Source organism: Panthera onca, chromosome B1, assembly GCF_046562875.1.
Source record: "Panthera onca isolate mPanOnc1 chromosome B1, mPanOnc1 haplotype 2, whole genome shotgun sequence".
In the NCBI taxonomy this organism is placed as follows: domain Eukaryota; kingdom Metazoa; phylum Chordata; class Mammalia; order Carnivora; family Felidae; genus Panthera; species Panthera onca.
In genome coordinates, this window is record NC_138342.1 from 57,630,774 (window position 1) to 57,656,011 (window position 25,238).

Here is a 25,238-nt window from a genome sequence, read left to right on the forward strand (position 1 = left end):
CAGTACACTTATCATGATGAGCATGGAGTAATGTACAGAATTGTTGAATCGTTATATTGTACACCAAAAATAATATAACACTGCGTGTTAAAGAAAGAAAATGCATTTGTTTGCTACTTTCTCTGCCAAACACCTGCTTTTTATTTGAGTTAATTAACAAAATTCATTTGTGTTAACAAATGTTATCATACATACCCATTCTTGAAATAAGCTGTTAAAGGTCATTTCACTAGGAAAGTGAGAGAGGACCTAGGATCACCTTCCTCCCTCCCTTCTGTCCTTCCTCTTCTCCTGCCTTCATCTCCAGAAAGAAATCTAACCCTTCCAGTGTGCTCTTCAAGATCCTATTTATCTCTTCGCCTTTAAACTATTCTAAGAACAGGCTGTTATTTGATTTACTTTTCATATGGCTGTGATCAGTGATCAAAAGTTTTGAACCAATAAAAGAATAAAGTCAATGTGGTTTAGTGCTACTTTTGTCCAAAACTTCAGCTATCCACAATTTGGGTAAAACTGGCCCCCTTTAAAAAAAAAATCATTAGGAAGAACTTTGTAAGGGACTTTGTCTTTCAATTGAGGTTTAATTTAATTGGCACCAGGAAACTGGAAGTACTTCTGCTGTTTTCTGGCACCTTGTTAATTGTAGCCTTATTTAGCACTTACTAATGTTTTAATGGGAAAAGACGGCATGTTCTGTGAACATCATAAGAATTCATTTAAACCCCCTCATAGTAGTCCTTGCTTTCATTTATTGAATTTAGATTAATTTGGTTTTAGAGTCAGATAGAACTGGGCAGGTGGCCAGACCCCCAAAAGCAGACAAGGCTATTTTATTTTCCCTTCTTTAGGTCCCATTAGGATATTTGTCACAAAATACAAGGTGGTTCTTCATAGATTGGACTAGATGAATGTGAATGGGGGTTTACTTGTGCCTGTGAAACTTCAGACAAGTACAGATATATAAAAAATACTTTATTTTTACCTGGCATTGTAAAAATATTCTTTTTTTCCCTCAATGGAAAAATATAAAACTAATAATGGCCCCCAAACTAATAGTTCTTTTTCTTTTCTCTCTCTTTCTTTCTTTCCTTCTTTCTTTCTTTCTTTCTTTCTTTCTTTCTTTCTTTCTTATTTTTGTTTTTGCCTTAATAAGTCAGTCTAGATCAGAAATTAGACTTTATGTCTTTAACTGATGATTGGAGCTCATTACATGTTTATTAAATTAAACAGAAGGCAAAAAAAATCAAGAATTTCATAGTGATGGGGAAAAAACCTTTGCTAAAGGGACAGCTAGTGGATTTCTTAAATTTAGCAGTGCTATTGCCCCTATTGCCTTTTCTCTTCACTTTTCTCCCTATTCTCCCTCTTTCAGACCTTTTGGCAAGATTTGATTTAGCAAGAAATTTTGTAACACAATCTTTATAAACAGCAAGGCCCCCTCCAATGAAAAGTAGGCCTGGATGGAGAAAGAAAGTTTGTTACATAGCAAATAGCTTCTGAGAAGCTTGTCCATAACAGTCTTCTTTACTTCTACACTTCTCCCTTTCCTCCAGAAAGAAAGCAGAAATACTGCTTCAGAGTTTTATTACGTCATAATTCAATTCAGCAGCTATTTACTGAATATCTTTTATTTGAAAGATCCTATGGTAGGTACTGAAATATCATTCTTCTCATCATCATCAACGTAAACTCAGCAGTTAAGCTTTGAGGCACAGTACCTGGCACAGAGATGCTCGGTGGTCAGTTTAGCACCTGTTTCTGCACAGCACTGTGATAGCCTCCCCTAGGTTCAAATATCTGGTTGTTGATACTCTGAAACTCACTATAAAAGTCCTATGGCTTTTCTTTGAAAAGAAATGGTAGTGAATTGGATATTAGTTATGCATGTTATTAGTTAAGTTATGCCGTAGATAAATAATGTGGAATTTACGAAAATACCATTGCATTCCCATTTTCAAGTTGGATGCTTCCTTTCTATCCTTGAAACATCCCTTAAATGCATAAGATGCATAGTAGCATCCTCTCTTCTTTCAGGTAAGGTGACTGAGGCAGAGTAAGATACATGAGTTACATGTCTTCCTTCAGCACATCATGACGAAGTTAGTCACAAGATCCTCTCTCCCGAGACTCAGATAGTAAAAATAGAAAGGAAGAGATGAGCATCTAGAATTTATATTTGGCTTTGTGACTTTATTCTTTGGTAGCCACTTTATCTCATATATCTACATCACATTCCTGCAAAGTAATAGGAATCGGAAGACTCCTCTTATGTCTCACTGTGCTGGACTAAATTTCTGCACTCCCTGACCAATGTCCTCTGGAAGGGATACTGCTTGCCTAAACTATAGTATATAAATCACTAATCATTAGTTAGGCATTGTGGAAATGACTTTGCATATCAGCTCTTGAAGTAATACAGTTGTACTCTCTTCTTCCCTCCCCAGTTCATGGATCGTCTGAAGCTGCTTCTGATGCCCCTGAAGCATCAGCCAGACTTTATCTACCTGCGCCATGTCCCCCTGCGCAGAGTCCACCTGTTCACTTTCCTGCAGGTGTTATGTCTAGCCCTGCTCTGGATCCTCAAGTCCACTGTGGCTGCTATCATTTTCCCAGTCATGGTAGGGATTCCTTTCCTTGAGCCTACCCATCAAGTCATACCAATATCATTTGTTATTGTAATGTAGAAGACATATATGTCTTCTCTGTGTGGTTCTACTCTTTTCCAGCTTTGACCAAATAACTTTGAATTGATCAGTTGTAATTTAAGGTTCCTATGTCTGTGGTCATCTACACTGGACTTTAGTGTCAGACTCAGCTGAGTTCAGATCCCAGCACTGGTTTCTGCTGATCAGGGAGCCTTCATGAGCTGCCATTAACTTGTTCGTAAAATGGGCATGGCATTAGTATTGTTACTCTGAGCATCAGTAATAAATATTAAGTATAGAGCACAGTGCCTGACATTAGGTAGACATCAGTGCACATTAGTTATCTTTAAAATATTGTATACTAGAATCAGTCTAAATAACAAAGCATAACACATTTCAGTCCAAATAATAAGAAAGCAAGTTTGGCAGCACCTGACAGGTCATCCAGTGACTTGGAAGAAATGGAGTGAGAAGTGCAGTTTTTGAACTGCTTGCTGGTTTGCATCATGCTAAGTTTAAGGGTAAGTCTGGGCTCTCAGATGATGAGAAGCAAGGTAACATAACTAACACTGCACTTAGAAGTACAAGTGAAAGAAGTAAAAAAGGAAATGCTAGGTCTATTTTTGGCTTTATCACTAAATTTTATACTTTACCATAACTTTCCATTTCTTGCAAGAAAATGTACATGTGTACACTTGAAACAAGTCACCAAGCCAGCCTCTCAGTCTGCTTTGTCTCTCCCACAGAATTTTCATACACAGACCATATTTTATTTTTTATGAAAATCCTCTTACTCTTACCCAAGATTATTATTTTATCCTTTTTTTAGTATTATTTATTTATTTTGAGAGAGAGAGAGAGAGAGAGAGAGAGTGTGTGTGTGTGTGTGTGTGTGCATGGGAGAGGCAGAGAGAGAGGGAGAGAAAGAATCCCAAGCAGGCTCCACACTGTCAGTGCACAGCCTGATGGCTCGATACCACAAACTGTGAGATCATGACCTGAGCCAAAATCAAGAGTTGGACACTTAACCAACTGAGCCACCCTGGTGCCCCTAATTTATCTTACATGTGTTTGTTGTTTGTAAATTTTTTTTTCTCCAAGGGAAAACAAAAAGAAGGAGGAAGAAAAAAATTATATAAAATACTAGTGATGTTTGTCATATTTTTTTTTCACTTATATCCCTTTTTTCCCCTTAAACTCTGTTAACTTACTGGAAAACACAATGAGTGTGAGAAATGACTCCCATTTGCCCGTTGGTATAGTCTGCCTATTAGTTTTGCTACAGGCAGGAAAAACAAAGTAAGGTCTGCATAAACTTGAAATGTATCCAGTAAATCACTTAATGCTGATGCTGTAAATAATAATAATAAATGTGTTATCTGTATAAAGTATTTTTTACTTTTCCAGAGGTTTTGTTTGATCACAAAGCAATAGTATAATATCAGTAGGGTAGATGTTGTTAATTTCTCCCGGAGATGAAAAATGGACATATAGAGAGCATGATGTGGATAAACCCAACTGTTTAATTTGAGACAGTCATGACTCCTATATCCTAGTACATACTAATTTTATTCTTGAGCAAAGGCATCTTTAATGTACTTTTACAAGTTTCTCTTCAAGGGCAACTCATAGAATCAAAGATACGTATTTTAAGAATACCGATTTTAGAGGTAGACAGCTGGGGGCCCTTTGTATTTTGTTTTCTGGCTTTGTGATTTTGGATGTCTCTAAGCCTCAGTTTCCTCACTTGTAAGATAGAGATCATAATATCTACTTTTTGAGTTTGTGGTGGGAATAAATGAGAAAAATACCGCCTAAGAGTTTAGCACGACATCTGTCACACAGTAAGTTTTCAGGTCATGATAGTGATTGAAGTCACCCAGTAGATTAAGTGGTCTGTGCGTACTCAAATGCTGTCTCATTATTAGTACCTTGAAGATGTTTTAGTGTACTGTATGTCATACAAATTTTCTTGATTTTCAAAAACCTGCATAATGTTTTAATTTTGAATAATTAGAAATCATATGTAGGCTGTTTTTTCCCTTTAAACTCTCAGCCATTTATTAAAAATCTGACATGGAAGAAAATGGTTTAAAAAATAATCCTTTCGTGTTGAAATTCTAAGTGAATGTGATCATACATTTCAGTGAACAAAGTGAGTTTGACTTAGTACTTTTATGATCCAGGTTCCCCATAAGGAAGATGTTTATGGTCCACTTAATATAAATCCATATAAGCAAGATGAGTTCTGTCATATTCTCGCCTTCTATAAGTTTCTACTGCCTTTGATAGAGTAGTGTCGATACTCACTATGACTTTATCTGACCTTGTTTCTTTCCTACTTTCTATATTTGTCCTTGTAGATCTTGGCACTTGTAGCTGTCAGAAAAGGCATGGACTACCTCTTCTCCCAACATGACCTCAGCTTCCTCGATGATGTCATTCCAGAAAAGGACAAGAAAAAGAAGGAAGATGAGAAGAAAAAGAAAAAGAAGAAAGGAAGTCTGGACAGTGACAATGATGATGTAAGGCTTTCCAAAATTCCAAAATAAAGCTAAACAAATAAATGTGAGACATTTATGGATGTCATATATATATTATACTTTATGTGAGATGAATTCAGAGAATTTACCTGGCTGTGTTACATGCCAGTCTTCCTTTGCCCTTTATTTTCTTTCTTTAGTTTTTTTTTATATTTTCTGAAGTCTTTCTATAGCCATTAATATACTGATAGCAATAAAATGACTCCCTCCACCACCAAAAAAAAAAAAAAAAAAAAACCACATCTAAAGAACTCCAATCTCCCATTTCACAGATAAAAAGAAAATTTGCTTCAAAATGCTGTAAAATGTATTTGCTTTACTATTGATAATCCAGGGTTTAACTTTGAGATAATAACTCAGTTTTATGTAATTTTAAGCCTGATGTAGACAAATACCTGTGACCTCACCTCCTGTGATCTATGTATCCATTTGAGTAGGCACTCAACCAAAGTCCTCTGCTGTTGTACTTACCCTCACATTGGACTTGAAGATTATTTCTCTGTGACCCTTCAAGGAAAAGGAAAGGGTCTTGGAGCCTAGGGTCGTTTTACAGAATTGTAGTTGTCAGTTTTGTAGTCCAAATGATCCTCCTGCAATTGGGTGATTAAGGTTAGAGAAATAAAACTATTGCCCATTTTTTCATCTTTAGTTTAGGAGACCATTTCATGGGTGCTGCAGCAGGGGTCTGTAATCAGTGCTAGGAGAAAAGCTGGGATTTTTACACACACACACACACACACACACACACACACACACACACACACACAGAGGTTGTCCCAGTAGCCTGGGATAAAGGACTGCCAAAATGACACTTTCTATGTGAAGATTTTTTCTGGATTTTACACAGTACAGTATCGAAATTCTAGTTGGTCCCTGGTAAAGTATTCTAAAGTGGGAGTATAGTTAAGTTTTGCTGTCTACTCTGTACTTGATCATTTTGATTGACCATACATACTTGTCCTTACTTGCCATAACAGCTCCTTATAGTGTATGTTTTTGTTCCTATTTTACAGGAGAAAATTTAGACTGAGAAATGTTAAGTCATTTTTCTGAGTGTACACAGCCATAGTGGCAAAGCCAAAACTCCGATCCAGGGCTGTCTGGTTATTTCCAGTTGGTCAGGCTGTCTGGTTGTATTTTTTGTGGAGAATTTAGAAATAGTACAGTGAAGGAAGGCAACAGACACAATTGGATTTCAGATAAATTGATCCAATAAAAAAAAGTCTAAATATGTGAGGCACATTTAGCTAAAGAGAAAAAGAGTCCGAGGGAAGTTTTGTGACTGTCATCATCCATCTTCAGTGAGAACAGGTGTATAGATTTTCTGTTTCCAGTGATGACAGAAAAAGGGAATGTGTTTAAATTGCAGTACAGATTAGGGTGCAGTGTTAAAAAGAATGGTTAAAAAATGTTTACACATTCAATAGAAATCAAAATTTGAAATTAATTTCTAGGCCACTCAAGACAAAAAAGGGAACACTTGAAATACTGACATAATTAAAGTAATATTTCATCTTGAATTTTCAAAACAAGTATGCCAGTTTATATACATGGACACCAAACTTAAAATTTATTACATATAACTAATATAGAAAATAATATTGTAGAATCCTCATCTCTAATAGTTTTTAAGAAAAAAAATAATAAACTGTCAACTTTTGGGGATGTTTTAAATTTATGCTCTCTAGTTCAAAAGTTGTATCAAATGAGCTCCTGAGAAGTTCTTCTAATTCTTTGATTCAATTTTCAACAGATCATATTTTATTTAAACAATGCTATTCTTTTATTAATGATATTTACTGTTTCCAGCTCTGTATTTCCTACAGATTTCTTGAAGATAATGTATGCTACTTGTTTCTTTTCTTTTCCTCTTTTTCTTCTTGCCCCAACCCCCACCAAAAAACAACAAGCTTGTGTATTTGTCTTAGTGAACTCAACCAGGCAATTTGAGTACATGTGTGTAGTAAGTTCTGTGTGTTGAGCTTATTATTTGGGGGCTCTTTATCTGGAAGGTGACTCTCCTAGTGTCCACCTGGTAATCATGGATGCTAGGATCCATGGATATAGAGAGCCACAGAGGGGCATGGGGGTTACAGCACATTTGTGAGCAGAAGTAGTGAAAAATTATGGCTTGCCAATATTTTGAGCCACTCAGTCATTTTTGGACCTTCCTGTAGGCTATGATTAAGGGTTGGCTTCCAACCTGTTCATCCATAAATGCTATTATTTGGGGAAATGTTTGAAATACTGTGGTTAAAACTTGTCCTTCTTGACATTCACATAAAGGTACATGCATGTGACGTCTTCATTTTTTTTTTTTTTTTTTTTTGGTCAATTTAAATGCAATATCTCAGTCCCTTAAAACCATATGGTGGCTTATTACCATCTTTAGACTCACCTTAAAGGAATTTTCAATGTATGTAGTAGTCTGTATGTTAAGGTTTATTTTTTCTTTATTTTCTTTGATCTCTAGTTCTTACCCCCCTCCCCTCATCTTTCTGCTAAAGGCCATCTCTGGTAGTTTCAGTTAAGGGATGGATTTTATCTTTTCAGTCTAAACATAGACTTGGATTCAATATAATGATTTCTTTAAAAAAAAGGAAGGTGGTAATCCTGTGAAAATCTGTTATAGTTTTGGCTTAGGTGACCTGTTGTTGTTTTTTTAACATTTATTCATTTTTGAGAGACAGAGCTCAAGTGGGGGAGGGACAGAGAGAGGGAGACACAGAATCGAAGCAGGCTCCAGGCCCTGAGCTGTCAGCACAGAGCCTGACATGGGGCTCAGACCCACAAACCAAGAGATCATGGCCTGAGCCAAAGTCGGACACTTAACTGACTGAACCACCCAGGTGCCCCATGGTGACCTGTTTTCTTAAACAGCCCCATGAATAGCTCCCTAGTACCTTCCTTTCGATTTTTATTTTCTCATGTTTTGCTAAGCTTTCAAATATATTTGGTACGAACAAATTGAAATGAAACTTTAACTATAAAATAGTTTTGCTAGAGTATTAGAGTAAGAGGGAGAGGTTTATTTTCAACTGTACATACAGGGCTCCTTGATCATGAATGTTAGTCTTCTACCTGTCTTGGAAAGAAAGATGAGTCCTCATTTTCTTGAACATGGAATCAGAAAGCATAAATGAAACAAGAATTGTAAGCCCATGTTATAGTCCAGGAAGTTTCCTATCCTAGATTTAATGTTTCATATTGAGATTATTTTCTTTATACATGTAACAAACCCATAGATATTTGATGATTGGGAATCCAGTTTATGTAAGCTTTACACTTGTTTTAATTTGTAGTGATATCTATTTGGTGTGGTTCTAGTTTTAATTAACTCCATTGACTCAGAAGAGAGGAAAACAAATGTGAGAATGTGTAGAATTTGAAAAGTTAGCAAGTGAAAATGATTATATCAAAGTATTTTCTCCTTAGACAATGTGAATGATACTATGATAGATTTGATCAGTACTGGGAGGTAAAGAAGGGCTGTATTGTAAAAACTTTCTAAAAACTGTTACAAATTTCTTTCACAGTCTGACTGCCCATACTCAGAAAAAGTTCCAAGTATTAAAATTCCAATGGACATCATGGAACAGCAACCTTTCCTAAGAGATAGCAAACCTTCCGACAGTGAGTACAACTAACCTCTTTCATGACTGCTCAAATATGATTTGTACTTGCAGAGAAAAATCTTTAGAATGATCAGTTAATTTCCCCTCTATTTTCTTCCTGTTTCTCTATTTGAAGATTTATACTTCATTATTATAAAACTCCATTTTTTACATCCTTGAGCTTCACTCTTCTTTCTTTTATCCGTAACCTTCTAAGTTTTTGTTTGGTAGTCTTTTCTCTGACCCAAGTTCTCACCAGTTTCTTTCAATTGCTAAACTCGTAACCATGTTTTTAATTGATTTTTCTTTTTTTTCTGCTGGTATTTAGAATTGCAGCTTATAGTACTACATCACTGTCTATTACGGTTTTGTCTTCCTTAGGCTTTATTTAGCCAATGACCAAATGAGCTCAAGAGAGAAATTGCATCATAGGCCTCTAAATGATCAGTAAATCAGTTGCCCGTATTGAGAATTTGGAATAATTGTTATTTTCAATTAAATTAGCAATCATAAAATATTAACAAAACTTTTCAGGTATTACTTATAAGACATAGTACATTTTCTTCCTAATTTCTTTATTCCTTTCCTGCTATTTTAAAAACACCTTTTTTTTTTTTTTAATTTTTTAACGTTTATTTATTTTTGAGAGAGAGAGACAGAGCATGAGCAGGGGTGGGGCAGAGAGAGAGGGAGACACAGAATCTGAAGCAGGCTCCAGGCTCTGAGCTGTCAGCACAGAGCCCGACGCGGGGCTCGAACACACAAACTGTGAGATCATGGCCTGAGCCGAAGCCGGATGCTTAACCAGCTGAGCCACCCAGGCGCCCCTAAAAACACCTTTTTAAGTGGACTGGTTTTTCAGGGGCAATAGCCTGGTGACTAAGGTGTAACGGTTTCCAACATACCATCTTTTCTTTTGTAATTGAGTTAACAGGCCACTTGAAAAGAGGGGAAAACCTCCGAAGTTACACTAGTGAATAGCTCAAGCTTTTCCAATATCAAGTAGCAGTTGCTTCCAAACTACTTTCCCTTTGGGTTCTCATTTGAAGAAAATGTATTCTTTCAGATCCAGATATACTTCAAAGTTTACTGATCTGTTATGGGAAAAAAGACAGTTGAGACACTTTGACTTCTGTTTGACAATGCCACTTCCACTTCAGGAAGAGGTTGCCAAGAAAAGTGTGAAATGAATGACTGTTTATGAAAATTGGGCATATTAGTTTCCTGTCGCTGTGTAACAAATTACCAAAACATTCAGCAGCTTAAAACAACAAATATATATTTTCTTCTATAGTTCCGGATGTTCAGGAATTTAGGAACAGCTGATTTAGGTGGTTCTGGCTCTAGCGACTCGTGAGACAGCAGACAAGCCTTTGGCGGGGGCTAAGCTTGAAGACAATGGGAATTGGGATCAGCTCCACGTTCATGCACAAGGCCATTGGCAGGAGGTTTCAGTTCCCTGGCCCATGGGCACCTCCCTAGGGATGCCCGTAATATAGGTTCCCCCAAGCCCAGTGAGAACAGAGAGAGAAACCAAGGCAGAAGCTGCAGTCTCTTATAACTGAATCTCAGAAGTGACATGCCATCACTTCTGCCATGTTCTAAGGGTCACACGCCACCCAACCCTGGTACAACATGGAAAGGAATGACACAAGGACATGAATGCCAGGAGGCACCAGGAAGGCTGGGAGGCCATCTTGGAAGCTGGCTGCCACACTGGGTTTAAAGAACAATTAAAGCAGTCTCAGCTCTGATGCCCAGTCTGTAACCCATGACATGTAACTGAGGCTAATTTCTTCTCAGTCCCATTAACAGGATTTAGTTAATATTTCTTTTTTCAATTCAAGCTTCTCAAACTATATTCTGGCTTCATTTTTCATTTTATTAATGCATTCATAGCAAAACAAAACTGTGTAAGGGACACGGCACGTATGTCTTCTGTTGGCATCATGACCTAGGATAGCCCTTCTAAGTACAGTTTAAAGGCTGCTGCAAAAAAATAAAAAATAAATAAAAAACACCACCAGCTAGAATTGGAGGCTCATGAAGAAAGTTGTATGGCAAAATGGTTCTTTTAGTGGTAGCTGTTATTCATTCTCTCAGAAATCCATTAGAAAGGTGCATGGAACAATTGATATGAATTAGAAATTTACTTAAGCAAAATATCTCTGATCATTCTAACTGAAATCTTTTCTAATGCCATATTAGTCTTTTATAATTCATGAAAGAACAAAATTGTTAGTAGAGGTGCAGGAAAATTAAGTTCCTCAAAATCTTCTCCCCCCATGAATAACAGCAGGGCAAAACTGTGGATGCGGAAGAAGAAAGGAAATCCAAGGGCAAAACTTAAGACATTAAGTAGATCCTATACAAATGTTTGGCCTCCTACCCCCTCACCAAAAAGAACAGCGGTCCATCCCATTGTATTCACCCAGAGGAAATGAAGCTAACAGATTTTTATCTTCATCACATTAGTTAGATTCTTAGGTCAATACGGTGTCTATTGAAATTGTCTAAGTATGCCTTTCTCTTTCCCATTGTAATGCATCAATTTTTATGACAATTTTTATTTTTACTCAAATTTTATATGTTCCCTAAGTCTGCTGTTTATGATTTAAAGAATTTTTTTTTTCCAGGAGAAAGATCACCAACATTCCTTGAACGCCACACATCATGCTGATAAAATTCCTTTCCTTCAGTCACTCGGTATGCCAAGGTAAAGGACAACTCGGTATTTTACATTGTTCTATGGGATGATTGCCCCTCAGAAATGTAGCCCATGGTGGATTATTGGCAGAATACCTTGTTTCCTGTCCTGTCTACAAGTTATCTGAAATCGCTTACCCAATCCCCGAACCTCTCCCCAGCTTTTATGTAGAAAGTGTTCTACGAGGCCTACTATACTGCGAAGTAATGGAACTTTCATTGTCATTAAGGTAAAGCCCAGGACTCACATTCGCTTTTATTGCTTCCGCATCATCTCTGTTTGAAGGGTAACTGCTGGCAGCTCTCCAGTAGTTTTCTTCCCTAATCTTAACACGGCTGCAGAGACCTCAGACCCTCCTTGATTTTCCGAAAAGCAAAACTCATGAATATTTTCTTCATGTAAGTCTGTTTGTCCTTTTAATTTCTCACAGTATCGCCTGCATGGCCGTCCTTCTTCTTGATTTTTGTGTGTGTGTTTTTTTTGAAACCTAGGTATGAAATTTTTAAGAAAATTTTTACTTGAATTTCTTGACTCTTCTGGTACCTTCCTCCCATTTAAGAATGTTTGTGTTTAATACAGAAAGAGCAGATAAGTATTTTAAAGAGAACAAAGGACAGACCCATCCAGCTTCTGCACAGTGCAGAAGTATATTTGACACATGATAAAGGAAATCTGATTTACTTACTATTTCCTTTCTTTTCTTTTTTCTCCAGTCCTCCTAGAACTCCAGTAAAAGTTGTGCCTCAAATTAGGATAGAACTTGACCCTGAAGACAATGATTATTTCTGGAGGAGCAAGGGAACAGAAACTACATTGTAACCTGTTTGTCTTTCTTTAAAATTGACAGTTTTTGTTGTTAATGTTCTGGGGTTTTGTCTGGTTGTTTATTTTTTAATTTTTGTTTTGTTTTGGGTTTTGGTCATTGGCCAAATAATATAGTGCTCACTCTGCTTCTCTCTTGCATAGGTAAAATCAAGACCATACTGCACTGTTCCTTAAAAACATCTGAAGAATCCCCTTTTCTTTTCACACTTTCAGATGTGTCCTCTGACAACCAAATTCCTCTGTCACTGAAGACACACACAGACCCTGTCCTTTTCCTTTATTAAGCAGAGGGCAAAAGTATTAAGGATTTTGTAACACCTTTTTAACGTATTGAAGGAACTTACAACTAGCTTTGGAGCTGTGCTTACTGGCTTGTCTGTCTGCCTGGTAGAATAAACCTTGACCTCCAGGCAGAGTCCCTTCTTGCTTCTAGAGCTTTCCAGGACTGGAAAAAGTGCTGCAATGCGAACTTGCTCTTGCTTGTAAGCCCTAATCTTAGAGTTATCAAAAGAAGAAAAACTAAAGGTACTTAACTCCCTGTAGAGAAACTGTTGCCATCATTGTAGCAAGTGCTGGAATATCCCTTTTTCCTATGCAACTTTTTTTAACCCTTTAATGAACTTATCTGTTGAGTACATTGAAGAATATTTTTCTTCGTAGATTTTGTTGTTTAAATTATGGGGCCTAACCTGCAACTTATTTTTTGTCAATTTTTTAAACTTTTTTTTAATTACTGTAAAGAAAATGAATTTTTTCCTGCAGCAGGAAACATAGTTTTGAGTAGTTCTACCTCTTATTTGTAGCTGCCAGGCTTTCTGTAAAAATTGTATTGTATATAATGTGATTTTTACACACACATACACACACACACACATACACACACACACACACACACACACGGATACACAATCTCTAAGGTAAGCCAGAGGGCTGGATCAGATTAAAAACACCATGTTTCTAAGCATCCATTTTTCCCTTTCTTTAAGAGAAATTTACTGTTCTATGAAGAGATTGGGGAAGAAGGGAGAAGCTCCTATGTAATGGGAATAACTGATGTTTTGATAATAGTAATATCCAGACATAGATGCTGATTGTATTACCATGTCGATGTCCTATGCAGTATTTTGGACATTTTTTTCATTTTGAAATATTTGTGTGTTTGTGTACATACTCTGTGTGTGGCTGGTGCACATATGTGCAGAGTTAGAAAAAGAGCGAAGGTAGGCAATGGACAGTTATCCAGACCCCTGTGTCAGTTTTCATAAAACCCAAACCCCATTATGTATGAAAAATCCATGAGAGGTCTGAGAGATTTACCATTATGCAAATAAGGCTAAATATATTTTATTGCCCAGATGCCATCACGGATCCTACAAAATTCATAGAAATATTAATAGACCATTGACCTATTTATAGTGTTTATGGGAATGCAGACAGATCTGCTGAGGTATGTATATGTACATATGTGTATGTATATATATGTGTATGTGTGTGTGTATATGTGTATGTATGTGTGTATGTATGTGTATGTGTATATATACATACATATGTATATACATATATATATACATATGTATGTGTATATATACACACACACACACACATTTTAACATTGCTCACACATGTTTTTTAGGGTGGATATATTTCAAAGTACCATACTGAAAATTAGAAAAAAGAAAATTGGGTCTTTAGTCACCAAATTTAGCATGTTATTTAAGTGTAATCTTTTTAATAGGTTGCATTATGTGTTGTGAGTCTGCATAACTGAATTCATAATTTTGGATTTATGTAACCACATTTGTGATATATCCTAACTAAAACAGGTTGCTGGAGGAGTACCAGAAGCAGGATGAAGCCATTTATTTGGTTTCAATATATGCACATAGTGACTCCCACTCATTCTTGTGTTAATTAAATTATAATTCTGTCCTCTTAAAATTCTGATTATAAAAATCTTATTATCCTGAATTAGCTGTTACTTTTATAGTATCTGCTAATCTTAAAACTTTAAATTTTATACAAATTAGACATAAATGACCTGCAATGTGTTTTCATTAAAATGAAAGCAGCAGATTACGTGTTATTTGTTAAAACCTTACACACCAGATTTTGGCATCGCGTTTGTATTTAGAGCTATCCTTAAAATGATTATACTACCTGGTTTTTCATTACTCTAATATAAAACTATATAAGAAGATTTTCCTTTTTCTTTACCAAGGGAAGCATCAAAAAAAATGTCTAAGAGCCATGCATAATAAGTTCAGTCTAACCTATGATCATGTTAAATTAAAGATACCTTTATTCACTTTTATAAAAGCCCTAGATATAATACTTTATCTTTCTGATCATGAATCAAGTATTTCAGGATCTGTGCCTTTCTCCATCTCTTTCAAAGAACTCCTGAAGTGACTTAACTCAATATTTCAGCCTTTGAGCAGATCTAAAAGCTATCTCACATCCACTTATGATCCATATTCTGTGGCAAAAGGTTGAAATTCATGATGTGAATGCAGTATAGTACTTTCTGTCTGCTAAAAGTAACAGTTAATATCACACCCTTGCAGAATTTTGGAGCCCAGGGAAACTTTTTAAAAATCATTAGTTTCAGAGGAACAGAAGTAGTTACCCAACAAGCATACAAAACCTGAGGTCCATACAGAGCCACCAGATCATCTGCATTTCAACTGAATTTACTCATTGTCTGAGGACTAGCCGGATTTGGCGGTGGTTTTGTTTGTGTAAACTGGACACACAGAATACAGTACAATGGTGAATTTTTCACACAGTGTCATTCCCCGATGTGAATACAGAGACATGAGTTGTTAGGAGTCCAAGATTAAGTGTACACTCCCAAGATGTCAAGCAGAAGTCCTGTGGTTGTACAAACTTACTGTTGAAGAGATCACTAGGCCAAGAGTTGGCCTTATCAAAGGAGCATAAAGGCCTCTCATTTTGCATTTGAAAGAAAATCTCTTGGAGACACTGTTTTCCTTGATAAAGATCGCTCTTCTTCTGTGTGAGACAAGGACTTGGAATCCTAACTATTTTCTGTGCCACAGGCAGTAGTGATCCTGCCTCTTCTTCCAGTCAAGCAGTGGAGTCGGGGTGGGGGACGGAGGCTTAACGATGTGCAAAAACAAAAACAAAACCCTCTCTAATGAGCCCCCACCTCAAGAAATGGGGGAAGGGTGGGAAGAAGTGGTTATCTGCCATCAGTAAGTCAGTTTGTGTATGTTTTATGCACACGCACCAACACACACAGAGTAAATCTTTTATCAGCTATATATTGCTGTATAATATAGAGAACGATTGTCTTCCGAGTTTTTGGTTCTTTTTTTTTTTTTTAACTGTGTTAAAGTACTTGAAATGTATTGACTGCTGACTATCCTTTAAAAACAAAACAAAACCATTTGAGTTGTATTACAGAGGTTGACATTGTTCAGGGATGGGACAAAGCTTTCTTCAAATCTTTTCATACCACTTAGTGATTTTGGTGCAGGAACTTGAGATTTTCTTATTTATTCCATGATATTTCACATCTACTCTTCACAGCATGAGCATAAAGCCCAGTGGCACCAAGTGGCTGAATACAATCAAATGATATTTTATAGCATTTGACTGGCTGAAGGGCCTTGGGAGTTTTCACATGATGATTTCATTGAGCTTCATTGCAGCCTGAAATTTAAAAAAAAAAAAAAAGTTTTATGGTATATGCTAGCCAGTCAAGTTGTGTTTTGACCAGAAATTTGGGTATGACCTATTTCTTAGCTCATTTCTCTGTGCTCTATGGGTACATACAAAAATCCTGAATTCTGTTTCCCAGGCAGATAATTGCAACTCAGGGCTAAAGTCATCCAGTGAAACTTTTAGAGCCAGAAGTTAACTTTGTCCCAGTCCTACAATGTGAAAAGAGTGAGTAGTTGCCTCTTTTTTAGCCATTTTCATGGCTGGTACATATCTGTACACCTTACTTTTCAGAATCAATACGCACTTTCAGATATTCTTATTTTTATTCTCTTAAGTCTTTATTAACTTTGGAGAAATGATGCATCTTTTTATTTTAAATGAAGTAGATCAACATGGTGGAACAAATGATAAAGAACAGAAAACATTTCAATATATTACTAATAATTTTTTTCCAATATAAAACCTAAAATTCCTATAACATTATAGTATTTTACAGTTTTATGAAGCTTTCTATTGTGACTTTTATGGAATTAAGAGATGAAGAAGATGAGATATTTTAGCATTTATATTTTTCAAAATTAAATGTATACTTAAAATAAAGTAACTTTATGCATTTACGAGTGTCAAGTGCTTCTGTTCAACTCTTCAAATAATTATGAAGTGCCTGTTATTTTACTCTTTGGGTGTTACAAGGAATACAAAGATGAGTAAGTTAGAGTCCCTGACCCCAGATGGCTTTTTATCACTCCAGGCAGAATGATAAAATAAGCATCCAAATTATATAAAATAAGAGATTGTCAGAATTACCTATTCAAGTATTAATGAAGTAATATGCAGGGGTTCAAAGAAAAAAATATGTCCAACTAAGAACAATGAAATGGTTTTACTGAAAAAGTTGTGTTGTTCTTCCTCTTTTATAAAGTTAGTGAAATATAAAATGCCATTTTTTGAATCCAGGATGATGTATATAGTCAATTCTCAAAGGAAAAAAAAAACCGCTAAGCATAAGCACTTATTAAAAAATTATTATTCAAAAAAACGAAATCTTGGAATGGTACTCCTCAGAAGGTACATGACACCTACTTCCTCCTGCTGGGCCTATCCAGACTTCCCTCTATTATTTACAATTCTCCAGGAAACTTCAGTTCTGCCTGTGGTTATAAACAGGGAGTGGTGGTTGGTGGACCGGGGAGGCAGCACATAGAGGGGATGAGAAAGAACCGTTGGTAGCAGTAAAAAAAAGTACATTAAAAAAAAAAGTAATGAGACACAGACATTGGCTATAACAATCTTTCAACCTAGAAACTTCATGTAGAGTCAAGAGCTCTGAGCATCTGGATGGTGGTAGTGGTGGTGAAAATGGGGTTTGGATTTCATCACTGAGCTGGAAGAAGCAACAGAAGCCGCCACACTTAGAATAGGCAATAATATGGGTGAGTCTGTTTAATTCTTCAGTGTACCCACAGAGAATTGTAAATGTCGTCATGTGTAACAACAACTGAGTCAAGAAGTTAAGATCAAATTGTATTTGGTATGTTATGAAAAAAACTGGGGGCTTCAGCGGCTCTTCTTTACTTGATGTACCTGAGAACAGGGGAGGAAAGCACAGAAGCCTCTGAACCACCAACCCGCATGTCTCAAGGGCTAGGCGCCACAGTTTGAACACCATCATTTTGGGAGAAGAGCTCAGATCCTCCCACAGAATCTATTTCCACTTGTTTTATTCAAAACGCTTCAATGTGTTAAGCTTGGTCATCTGTGGCTTTCTCGGAACACAGGACATGAGAAATAACAGAAAATTACTGATAGGAAAAGTGAGTTAGCAAGAATCAAGAGCTTCAGCCTGGTAGGAAAAGAGGAAATATTTTTAAACCTATGAGAAGATACTTTTAAAACTATAAAACATACTTAGGAACTTAAAAATCAGGCTATTTGGTACAGAGGCAAGGACATCACAACAAATCTTAAAGGTAGATGTATTGGTTTTACAGGGAAATGATTGAATTGAGTAAATGTCTTGCCTGTTGAAAATATATACTCCCTATTCTGCCTCCAGGATCTTTTTTAAGAAAAAATTTTAACGTCCATTTATTTTTGAAAGAGAGAGAAAAAGCACGAGTCGGGGAGGGGCAGAGAGAGAAGGAGACACAGAATCCAAAGCAGGCTCCAGGCTTCAAGCTGTCAGCACAGAGCCCGATGTGGGGCTCAAACCCATGAACCATGAGATCATGACCTGAGCCAAAGTCAGACACTTAACTGACTGAGCCACCCAGGCACTAACCCCCCTCCCCTTTTTTTAAATGTAAAACTGACTTCTGTACAAATTGATGAACCAAGATTTCTCCTTTTCAAGACTCCATAAAATGATTGTAAAGGAATAAAACAATTATGGAAGGTGGCACATGTGACCCAGAGACACCCACAAATTCTAATGATGAAAGGCAAATGCATGTTTGGATGATAAAGCAGTCTGCAGGAAGCTGCAGCTCAGAACACAGAGGAGGATACAGTTAATGTCATTGATGGATGGCCAGGAGAATCTCAGTAAGTCTCAGACTCAAGTATCCGAGATGGGAATGCGAAGTAGGACTGGCTGAAAATGGGTATTAACAGGATGTGTGTGTATATATAGAATCTGCTCTCCTACCTCTGCTCGTCAATCAGCCTAATGCCACGCTCTTCTCCTTAGATTAAAAAAAAAAAAAAAAAAATCAGAATTCTTCTCCAAGATAATTGAACAAACTGTCTTGAGAAAAAGTGGGAACACCTATTGAAAACACTAAATTCCTCATCTGACAGACAAGGCCTGAGAGTCAACAAAACTCACCCATAGGCAGAACGTTCCTTGTCAAATATTTTTTCTCATTCAAAATGTGAAGGTACATATGGGCAGTAAGAATCACAAATCATTTGAAGAAATCCTTTAAGCATTACTGAGAAAGACCAAGGCTAATAGAAAAGATTAATCCTTTAAAAACAAGTGTTTCAAAGACCAGAAGAAAACTTACAAAAAAAAAAAAAATCATTGTAATTTACTTTATACTTGAGAAAACACTACCCATGCAAGATTTGAATGGGATCATTTTAAAAAGAAGAAAGAATTAAGAGAGAACACTTGAAAATTTAAAATACCATTCCAAAGTTTTTACAAATTACAGAATAGTTGGAAGATAAAGTTTATAAATTATCCCAAAATAGAGAATCCAAAAGAAAAAATACGTAAGAAAAGGCATAAAGTATCAATCTATAAAATAAATAAATATTCTCAGAAATGAAGGTAGATACACATCTTCATATATAAATCTGGCCAGAAACAACAATTATCTACATGTAATACTGTGGAATTTCAGGTAACCAAGAAAAAGATTTCAAAACACAAAAATAAGAATCAGAAAAAGAGGTCACATACAGAGAACTAAAAATCAAGACAATGACAATCCTTTCAACAGCAAAATTAGAACAGCTAGAACATAGAGTGCAATGTTGTGAAACTTCTAGAGGAAAATGATTTTAAACCTAAAATTCTAGATGTAACTAACCTATTAATAAAGTATAAGGTAGAATAAAATATTTAGGAACCATCAAATTCCAGTTTATCTTCCCACTTACCTGTTCTTAGGATATTACTCACGAATATACCTCACTATTCAAGTGAGACAGAGTCAGCATCACAAAAATCAATCAGCTTTGTTGAACAGTAAAGTCCCAGAATAATAGGTGTGCATCAGGCTTGGAGAGCAACCAATCAAAACTAAAGTAGAAGGACAGAGAGTTGGGGAAGGGACATAGAAAAAGTACTCTGTGGAATGGCTAAAGTGACTGGAAACTTGGAGCACTTGGGTATAAGATGAAGGCATTGAAAAAAAGGGCAATTAGAAAATTCTGGAAAAAATAAAAGTTGCACAAGAAAGTCATGGTCCAAATATTAACAAATCGATCCAAATTGGAAGAGAAGGTAGGGAAATTCAAGGAAAAGAATGTGCTTCATTCCAAGAAGGAGTCAGGATCTGGAAGATATTGGGGCTATGATGAAGGCATAGGTTTATTTTCTCAAAGCAGAAACAAAAACACTCAGGAACTCCAGGAAAAAAAAATTTAATACTGTATGAATAGTAAATACTCCAAATATATAGTAGACTCATGCTTTGACCTATTGATGGAACACATAAGGAAAGAGCATTTACCTGAAGTTGACATTCTCCTTTGAGTGACTCAGGTGTAATTATACTGGATTTGTAATTATACCCTACTACTTGGGTGTACTAGAATATTAACATAGAATATTAACATTGTCATAATAATGGAAATAAATTTATTGATTTCAACATTCAAAAAATTTTAGGGAACCAGCTGCAAATGAGATTGTTACCTGTGACAATGTAAAAGGCAGCTGACAGAAGGTTGAAAATAGGAGTGAGAAAGAAAAAAATGGAGAAAAGTGCAAGGACACTGTGTGGCCCTGTGTTTGGACAAATGAATGTGTATGAACAAACTAATAACTTTTAATTTGGGCTTAAATAGTCTGGGGTTAGGCAGCTTCTGGATATTGTTCATTGTGTAGATACTGTCAGAGCTAACATCTCTGTACTTCTCTTGGTTGTTTCACTCATGTTGAAAGAGAGCTGTTACATTTTTCAGAAATATCCAAACAGAAGAAGCAGGTAAATACACAAAGGGTTTTCTCTTAGCTAGATTTTGCCTTTATATTTGGGAAGGGAGGCTCTGTCTCCCAAAGAAGCAGACTTCTCCTATGTCTAGTTGGGTAGATCTGAATCAGCCACCCACATTTAGATCAATCACTGGCTAAAGGGAATTTGATTGACATCTTCTGGGGGTGAAACTAGGGTTGAGGTCTATCCTTCATGACCTCAAGGTATATCAGTCTAGTACCTGAAAAAAATCACAAGTGGTGTGATGGGGTGGAAAGAATGGATTAAAGGTAAAATTTCACAGTAATATGTTGTTTTGAAAATAAGCATTCTCCAGTGTTAGGAACGCTCTTGTCTTCTTTTACCCTATTTAACCCGATCTTGGATGTCAGATTGACCTGGTGAAAATTTAGCTCAGTCAGGATTATTTCAAACATTAAGTTTCAGTGATAGAATTGTCAAAGGGTGCATCAGTTGAACGTTAGCAGTTATGGAGCTTCAATTATTGATTAGGCTTCTCAACTGGTGGCCACAATAGAACTACAAGTAACTATGAATTAGTGGATTAGTGACTATATATATAAGCTGTTGTTAAAGGATCAGCTTTTTTGAAGGGTAAGACTGTGATAGATGCTATGATTAGAAAGTGCTGAGTCTATTTTTGATGTCATGAATACATATCCCCCTACTAAATATGTAATTTAATACAAAATGTATCTTTTTATATAATGCTTCTAGAACTCTGTGCAAGCTGACATCCACGATATGAATACAAGTTAGGTTTAGAATTTCAATATCTTAATTATTTATTATCTAGGATGAGAAGCTTGAGTATTCCATTAACGAGCTTAAAAATGATGTTGTTGGGTTATTTATGAATTTTGTGAAGAGTAACTCTGGTAGGCTACCTTTTCTTTGAGTGCAATGCTTAAGAAATCAAACAGGTATTTCAAAGACTTGGAACAGCTGAGTGTGTGGATGACTTATATGGAAGGATTCAGTGGTTAAGTATCAAGGCTTTGGTGTTAGCTTTGAATTCCACCCTTGCAAAACTTTCTGAGTCTCAGTTTCCCATCTGTACACAGAGGTAGTAACAATATAGTATTTTATCTCTTAAAGAGATTGTAATGAGAAATGCATGTAAGATATTTAGTGCAGCACCTGTCAAGAATCATACCCTTTTATTCATATTTCAGCAATTCAATAATTTAAATTAAATTATGCACGGGCGCCTGGGTGGCTCAGTTGGTTAAGTGTCTGACTTTGGCTCAGGTCATGATCTCACAGTCCATGAGTTCGAGCCCCGCATGGGGCTCTGTGCTGACAGCTCAGAGCCTGGAGCTTGCTTCAGATTCTGTGTCTCCCTCTCTCTGCCCCTGCCCTGCTCATGCTCTGTCTCTCTCTGTCTCAAAATTAAAAACATTAAAAAAATTTTTTAATAAAAAAATAAATTATGCAATAATTTAAATAAAGCCTGAGATAAATTGTATATGCATGATTGCTAAAAAGCTGCTTCCAAGCAAATTAATACTTTTCTTAAAATTTTCATGGAGAACTTCCAAACTACTTGAGAATTAACTGCTTTCAAACATTCAAAAGCACTTTCAGAGTAAGTGTCCCCATAGAAACAATTAATAGACTAATTATAAAGCTCCCCCATCTATTCGTTACAGTATATTCCCTGAAAACCTCCACTGGAGAATTATTTAACAGTCACTTATATGGTCTCACTATGTGGTAGGCAATGTTCCAGATGCTTTACAAATATTAATCTATCCTCATAACAACCCAATGAGAAAGGTACCATTATCTTTCCATGTTATAGTCAAAGAAACCAAGGGATAGAAGGTTAAGTAACTTGTCCTTAGTAACTGACGTGCTGCAGGGCACTTCTCAGCACTTTTTCAGGACCCGGGCTGTCATTGTAGGTATTCTGGCTGCTGACAGTCACAGGTGAGTCTTCCTCAGAAATTTCCTTTAGCCACAGCAAATTTCTGTACCCACAGTTATTCCCCTCCCTCAAAAGCAACCCACATCCAATGACCCTTACCTCAGTTCAGGACATCTCTGAAAAACCATTCTAGGTCCTGAGCAACCACGAGGGGATCAGCTGAAGCCTGTATTGCAACTATGTCTGATCCAATTTGTCCTTCCACCCAGTTCTGTTCTCTTCACTCCCTGTGAGGGTTGATCCTGAGAGCACCGTCCAGTAAGTCTCCTGCATGGACATCTCTGCCCAGGAGCCTGACCTAAGACAATCGTGTATCTAATAAGTGGTAGACCTGCCTGGAACAGTCTGGCCCCAGAATCTCTTCCCTTAACCACTAAGCTATGCTAATACATGATAACAGTTCACGTTAATAATATGCTTTGTAACGTAAAAGTTCTCACTTAAGAAATATCCCATTAAACAGCTTTTTTTAGTAATCCATTTTTCTTCCCCATTCACCCAGACAGGCAAGGTTGTTGATGCTGTTCCTTTTCTGGATAAATATTCTGAGGTCTTTCAGCTCTGTTATACCCTAGATCCCACTGCAATGGCAAGCCAGTGGGCTCAGCAAAGGCCTCTCTGACTAAGATGATAGATATATACCTTTAGAAGCCAATAAATGGCAACCAGCTCTACAGGTGAGGCTTCCATGGATCCTGTTAGGCACTCAAGACTTTTGAGTTTCTGTGACACCATGAGAGTAAATTCAGTTTTCTGGTTCAAAGCAAGCACAGACAATATGCTGGTGGTTCTTTTAATTTCCTACAGTAGGTTTTCCATCTCTTGTGCAGTTCGCTGGGAATACTACTTCTTGATCCCAAGCCCAAGTGGAAACCGGTTGAGCTAAGCTTCCACAAGTGTCTTCCCAACTTCAGCGATGTCATGAGAACACAAGAAAGCAAGCCTGACTCCCCCAACACTACATGTTAGCACTTATTCTTGTAGCACAAGAGAGTGACTCATGTTCTTAACAGCTGAAGCACTCTCTAGTGGGGTGGCTGCTACGGGGCTCAAGTACATCTTTAGAAGGTCACTATGTTCAAAAAGACTCCAAAAGGGGGAAAAAAGCCCTATCATTTAGCACAGGAAAACTTATGTTGAGGAACAAAGGCTTCAAAAACTCATGGGCTTATAACAACAAAGATTTGTTTCTGACTCTTGCAACAAGTCCATTACAGGTTGGCTGAAGCTCTGCTCCCTGTCATCTTTGCTTCATGATCCAGGTTGATGGAGTAGCCCCCATGGATATAGCTGAATTCCATACGATAGTGAAAGTAGAGCACAAGAGAACTATGGATAACTTCTGCTCATATTTCATTGTTTCAAGCAAGCCATATGACGAAGTCTGAGGTTAACAGGGAGGGTTATATAATCCTTCCTCAGAGAAAGACAAATGAAGAATAGTATAAAACAAAATTTAGCACAGACCTCAATTTTATTCGGAAATATTTGCTTCCTTCCTTTCTGCATACAAAATACACTCAATTCCCTCAGAGGAGAAAAATCCAAATTTTCAGGAATAGCATCAAGATGAAGGTAAACCATTTTGGTATTGTCTTTACTACATCAGGTCTGAGTGTGGTTTCTCTTCATTAAGAGACCCACACACCCACAAGTTAATGTTAGAGGACAGAGAGCATAACTGCAGGGAATATTCCCTTTTCAGGAAGAGAAATCACAAGAAACATGAAGCAATTCTGAAATCACATTGGGTAAGTGTTTCAAGAATGCCTCCCACTCCCCTGCCTCCTGAGAAGAAGGAACACTTTTTGATTAGACCCCTCTTCTGTTCCCAGAGAATAAGTTCCCTGGCTGTTAGCCTCTGTAACTCTTGGCTTGACTCTCTGGAAAGTTTATCTTCTCCAAGTGTATCTTTCTTGGCCACAATTGAAGAGGACATTGGAGGATATGTTCTCCTTAGGGGTAAACCACTTTCTTAGCCTATTTCCACTACATGGACTATTGGGGGCTCCAAGGGTCATTTTTAGTCAAGATCACTCACAATTATATTTAGTCCCAACTAGTACAATGTTCTCAGAATTAGGATTTTTTATTTATTTCCATCCTTCATATTCCATCCAGTTTCATGTGCCTATAGCCTCATCCCTAATCTTTTCAAGACATGCCTCTTTCTCTAAACTTAATTACAGATGACTTTAGCTAATCAAGTTCCTTGGTAGTGGGTGTCAATTCATGGCCTTAATCTCTTATCCGTGAGCTATTTTATCTAACTAAAAGGACTCCATCTTAATTAATTCAAAACTTATAACAAAGAATATAATGGCCATATATTTGATTTGGCCCTTGAAATGAGGTGAGTTTAATTTGCCCTTTTGTAGGTCAAATGACTCTCAGTTTCATCTTTTATGTTTAAGGAAGAGAAACAATTTTATTCCCTTTCATCTCTGATTGCAAATTGACTTTATTTTTCTTAAATTAATCTGTCTTGTAATATATAAGAAGTAAGGTGTGCCACTAATTTTATTTGCCAACCTCTATACCTAAATCCAAAGATCACTCAATATATTAACAATCTCCCAAGTTAACACAAGCAAATGTTCTACCAAATGTTTTGCCA

The 25,238-nt window shown here is 36.7% G+C and overlaps 1 protein-coding gene across 5 annotated transcripts in view; it reads left to right on the top strand.

The window, feature by feature from the left end:
- Positions 1-15,634, top strand: part of SLC4A4 (solute carrier family 4 member 4) — a 360,563-nt gene extending 344,929 nt beyond the window's left edge. For 4 of the 5 annotated variants that reach the window (XM_060654905.3, XM_078446043.2, XM_060654903.2 and 1 more), the window contains exons 22-26: positions 2,445-2,618; positions 5,009-5,170; positions 8,725-8,821; positions 11,439-11,518; positions 12,223-12,336. In XM_060654905.3, the coding sequence (XP_060510888.1) occupies positions 2,445-2,618; positions 5,009-5,170; positions 8,725-8,821; positions 11,439-11,482 (477 nt within the window). In that variant the 3' untranslated portion in view covers positions 11,483-11,518; positions 12,223-12,336. Of the gene's footprint in view, positions 1-2,444; positions 2,619-5,008; positions 5,171-8,724; positions 8,822-11,438; positions 11,519-12,222 lie in introns of all 5 variants that reach the window. The other variant, XM_078446044.2, reaches the window with a different exon arrangement.
- Positions 15,635-25,238: the final 9,604 nt, after the last annotated feature.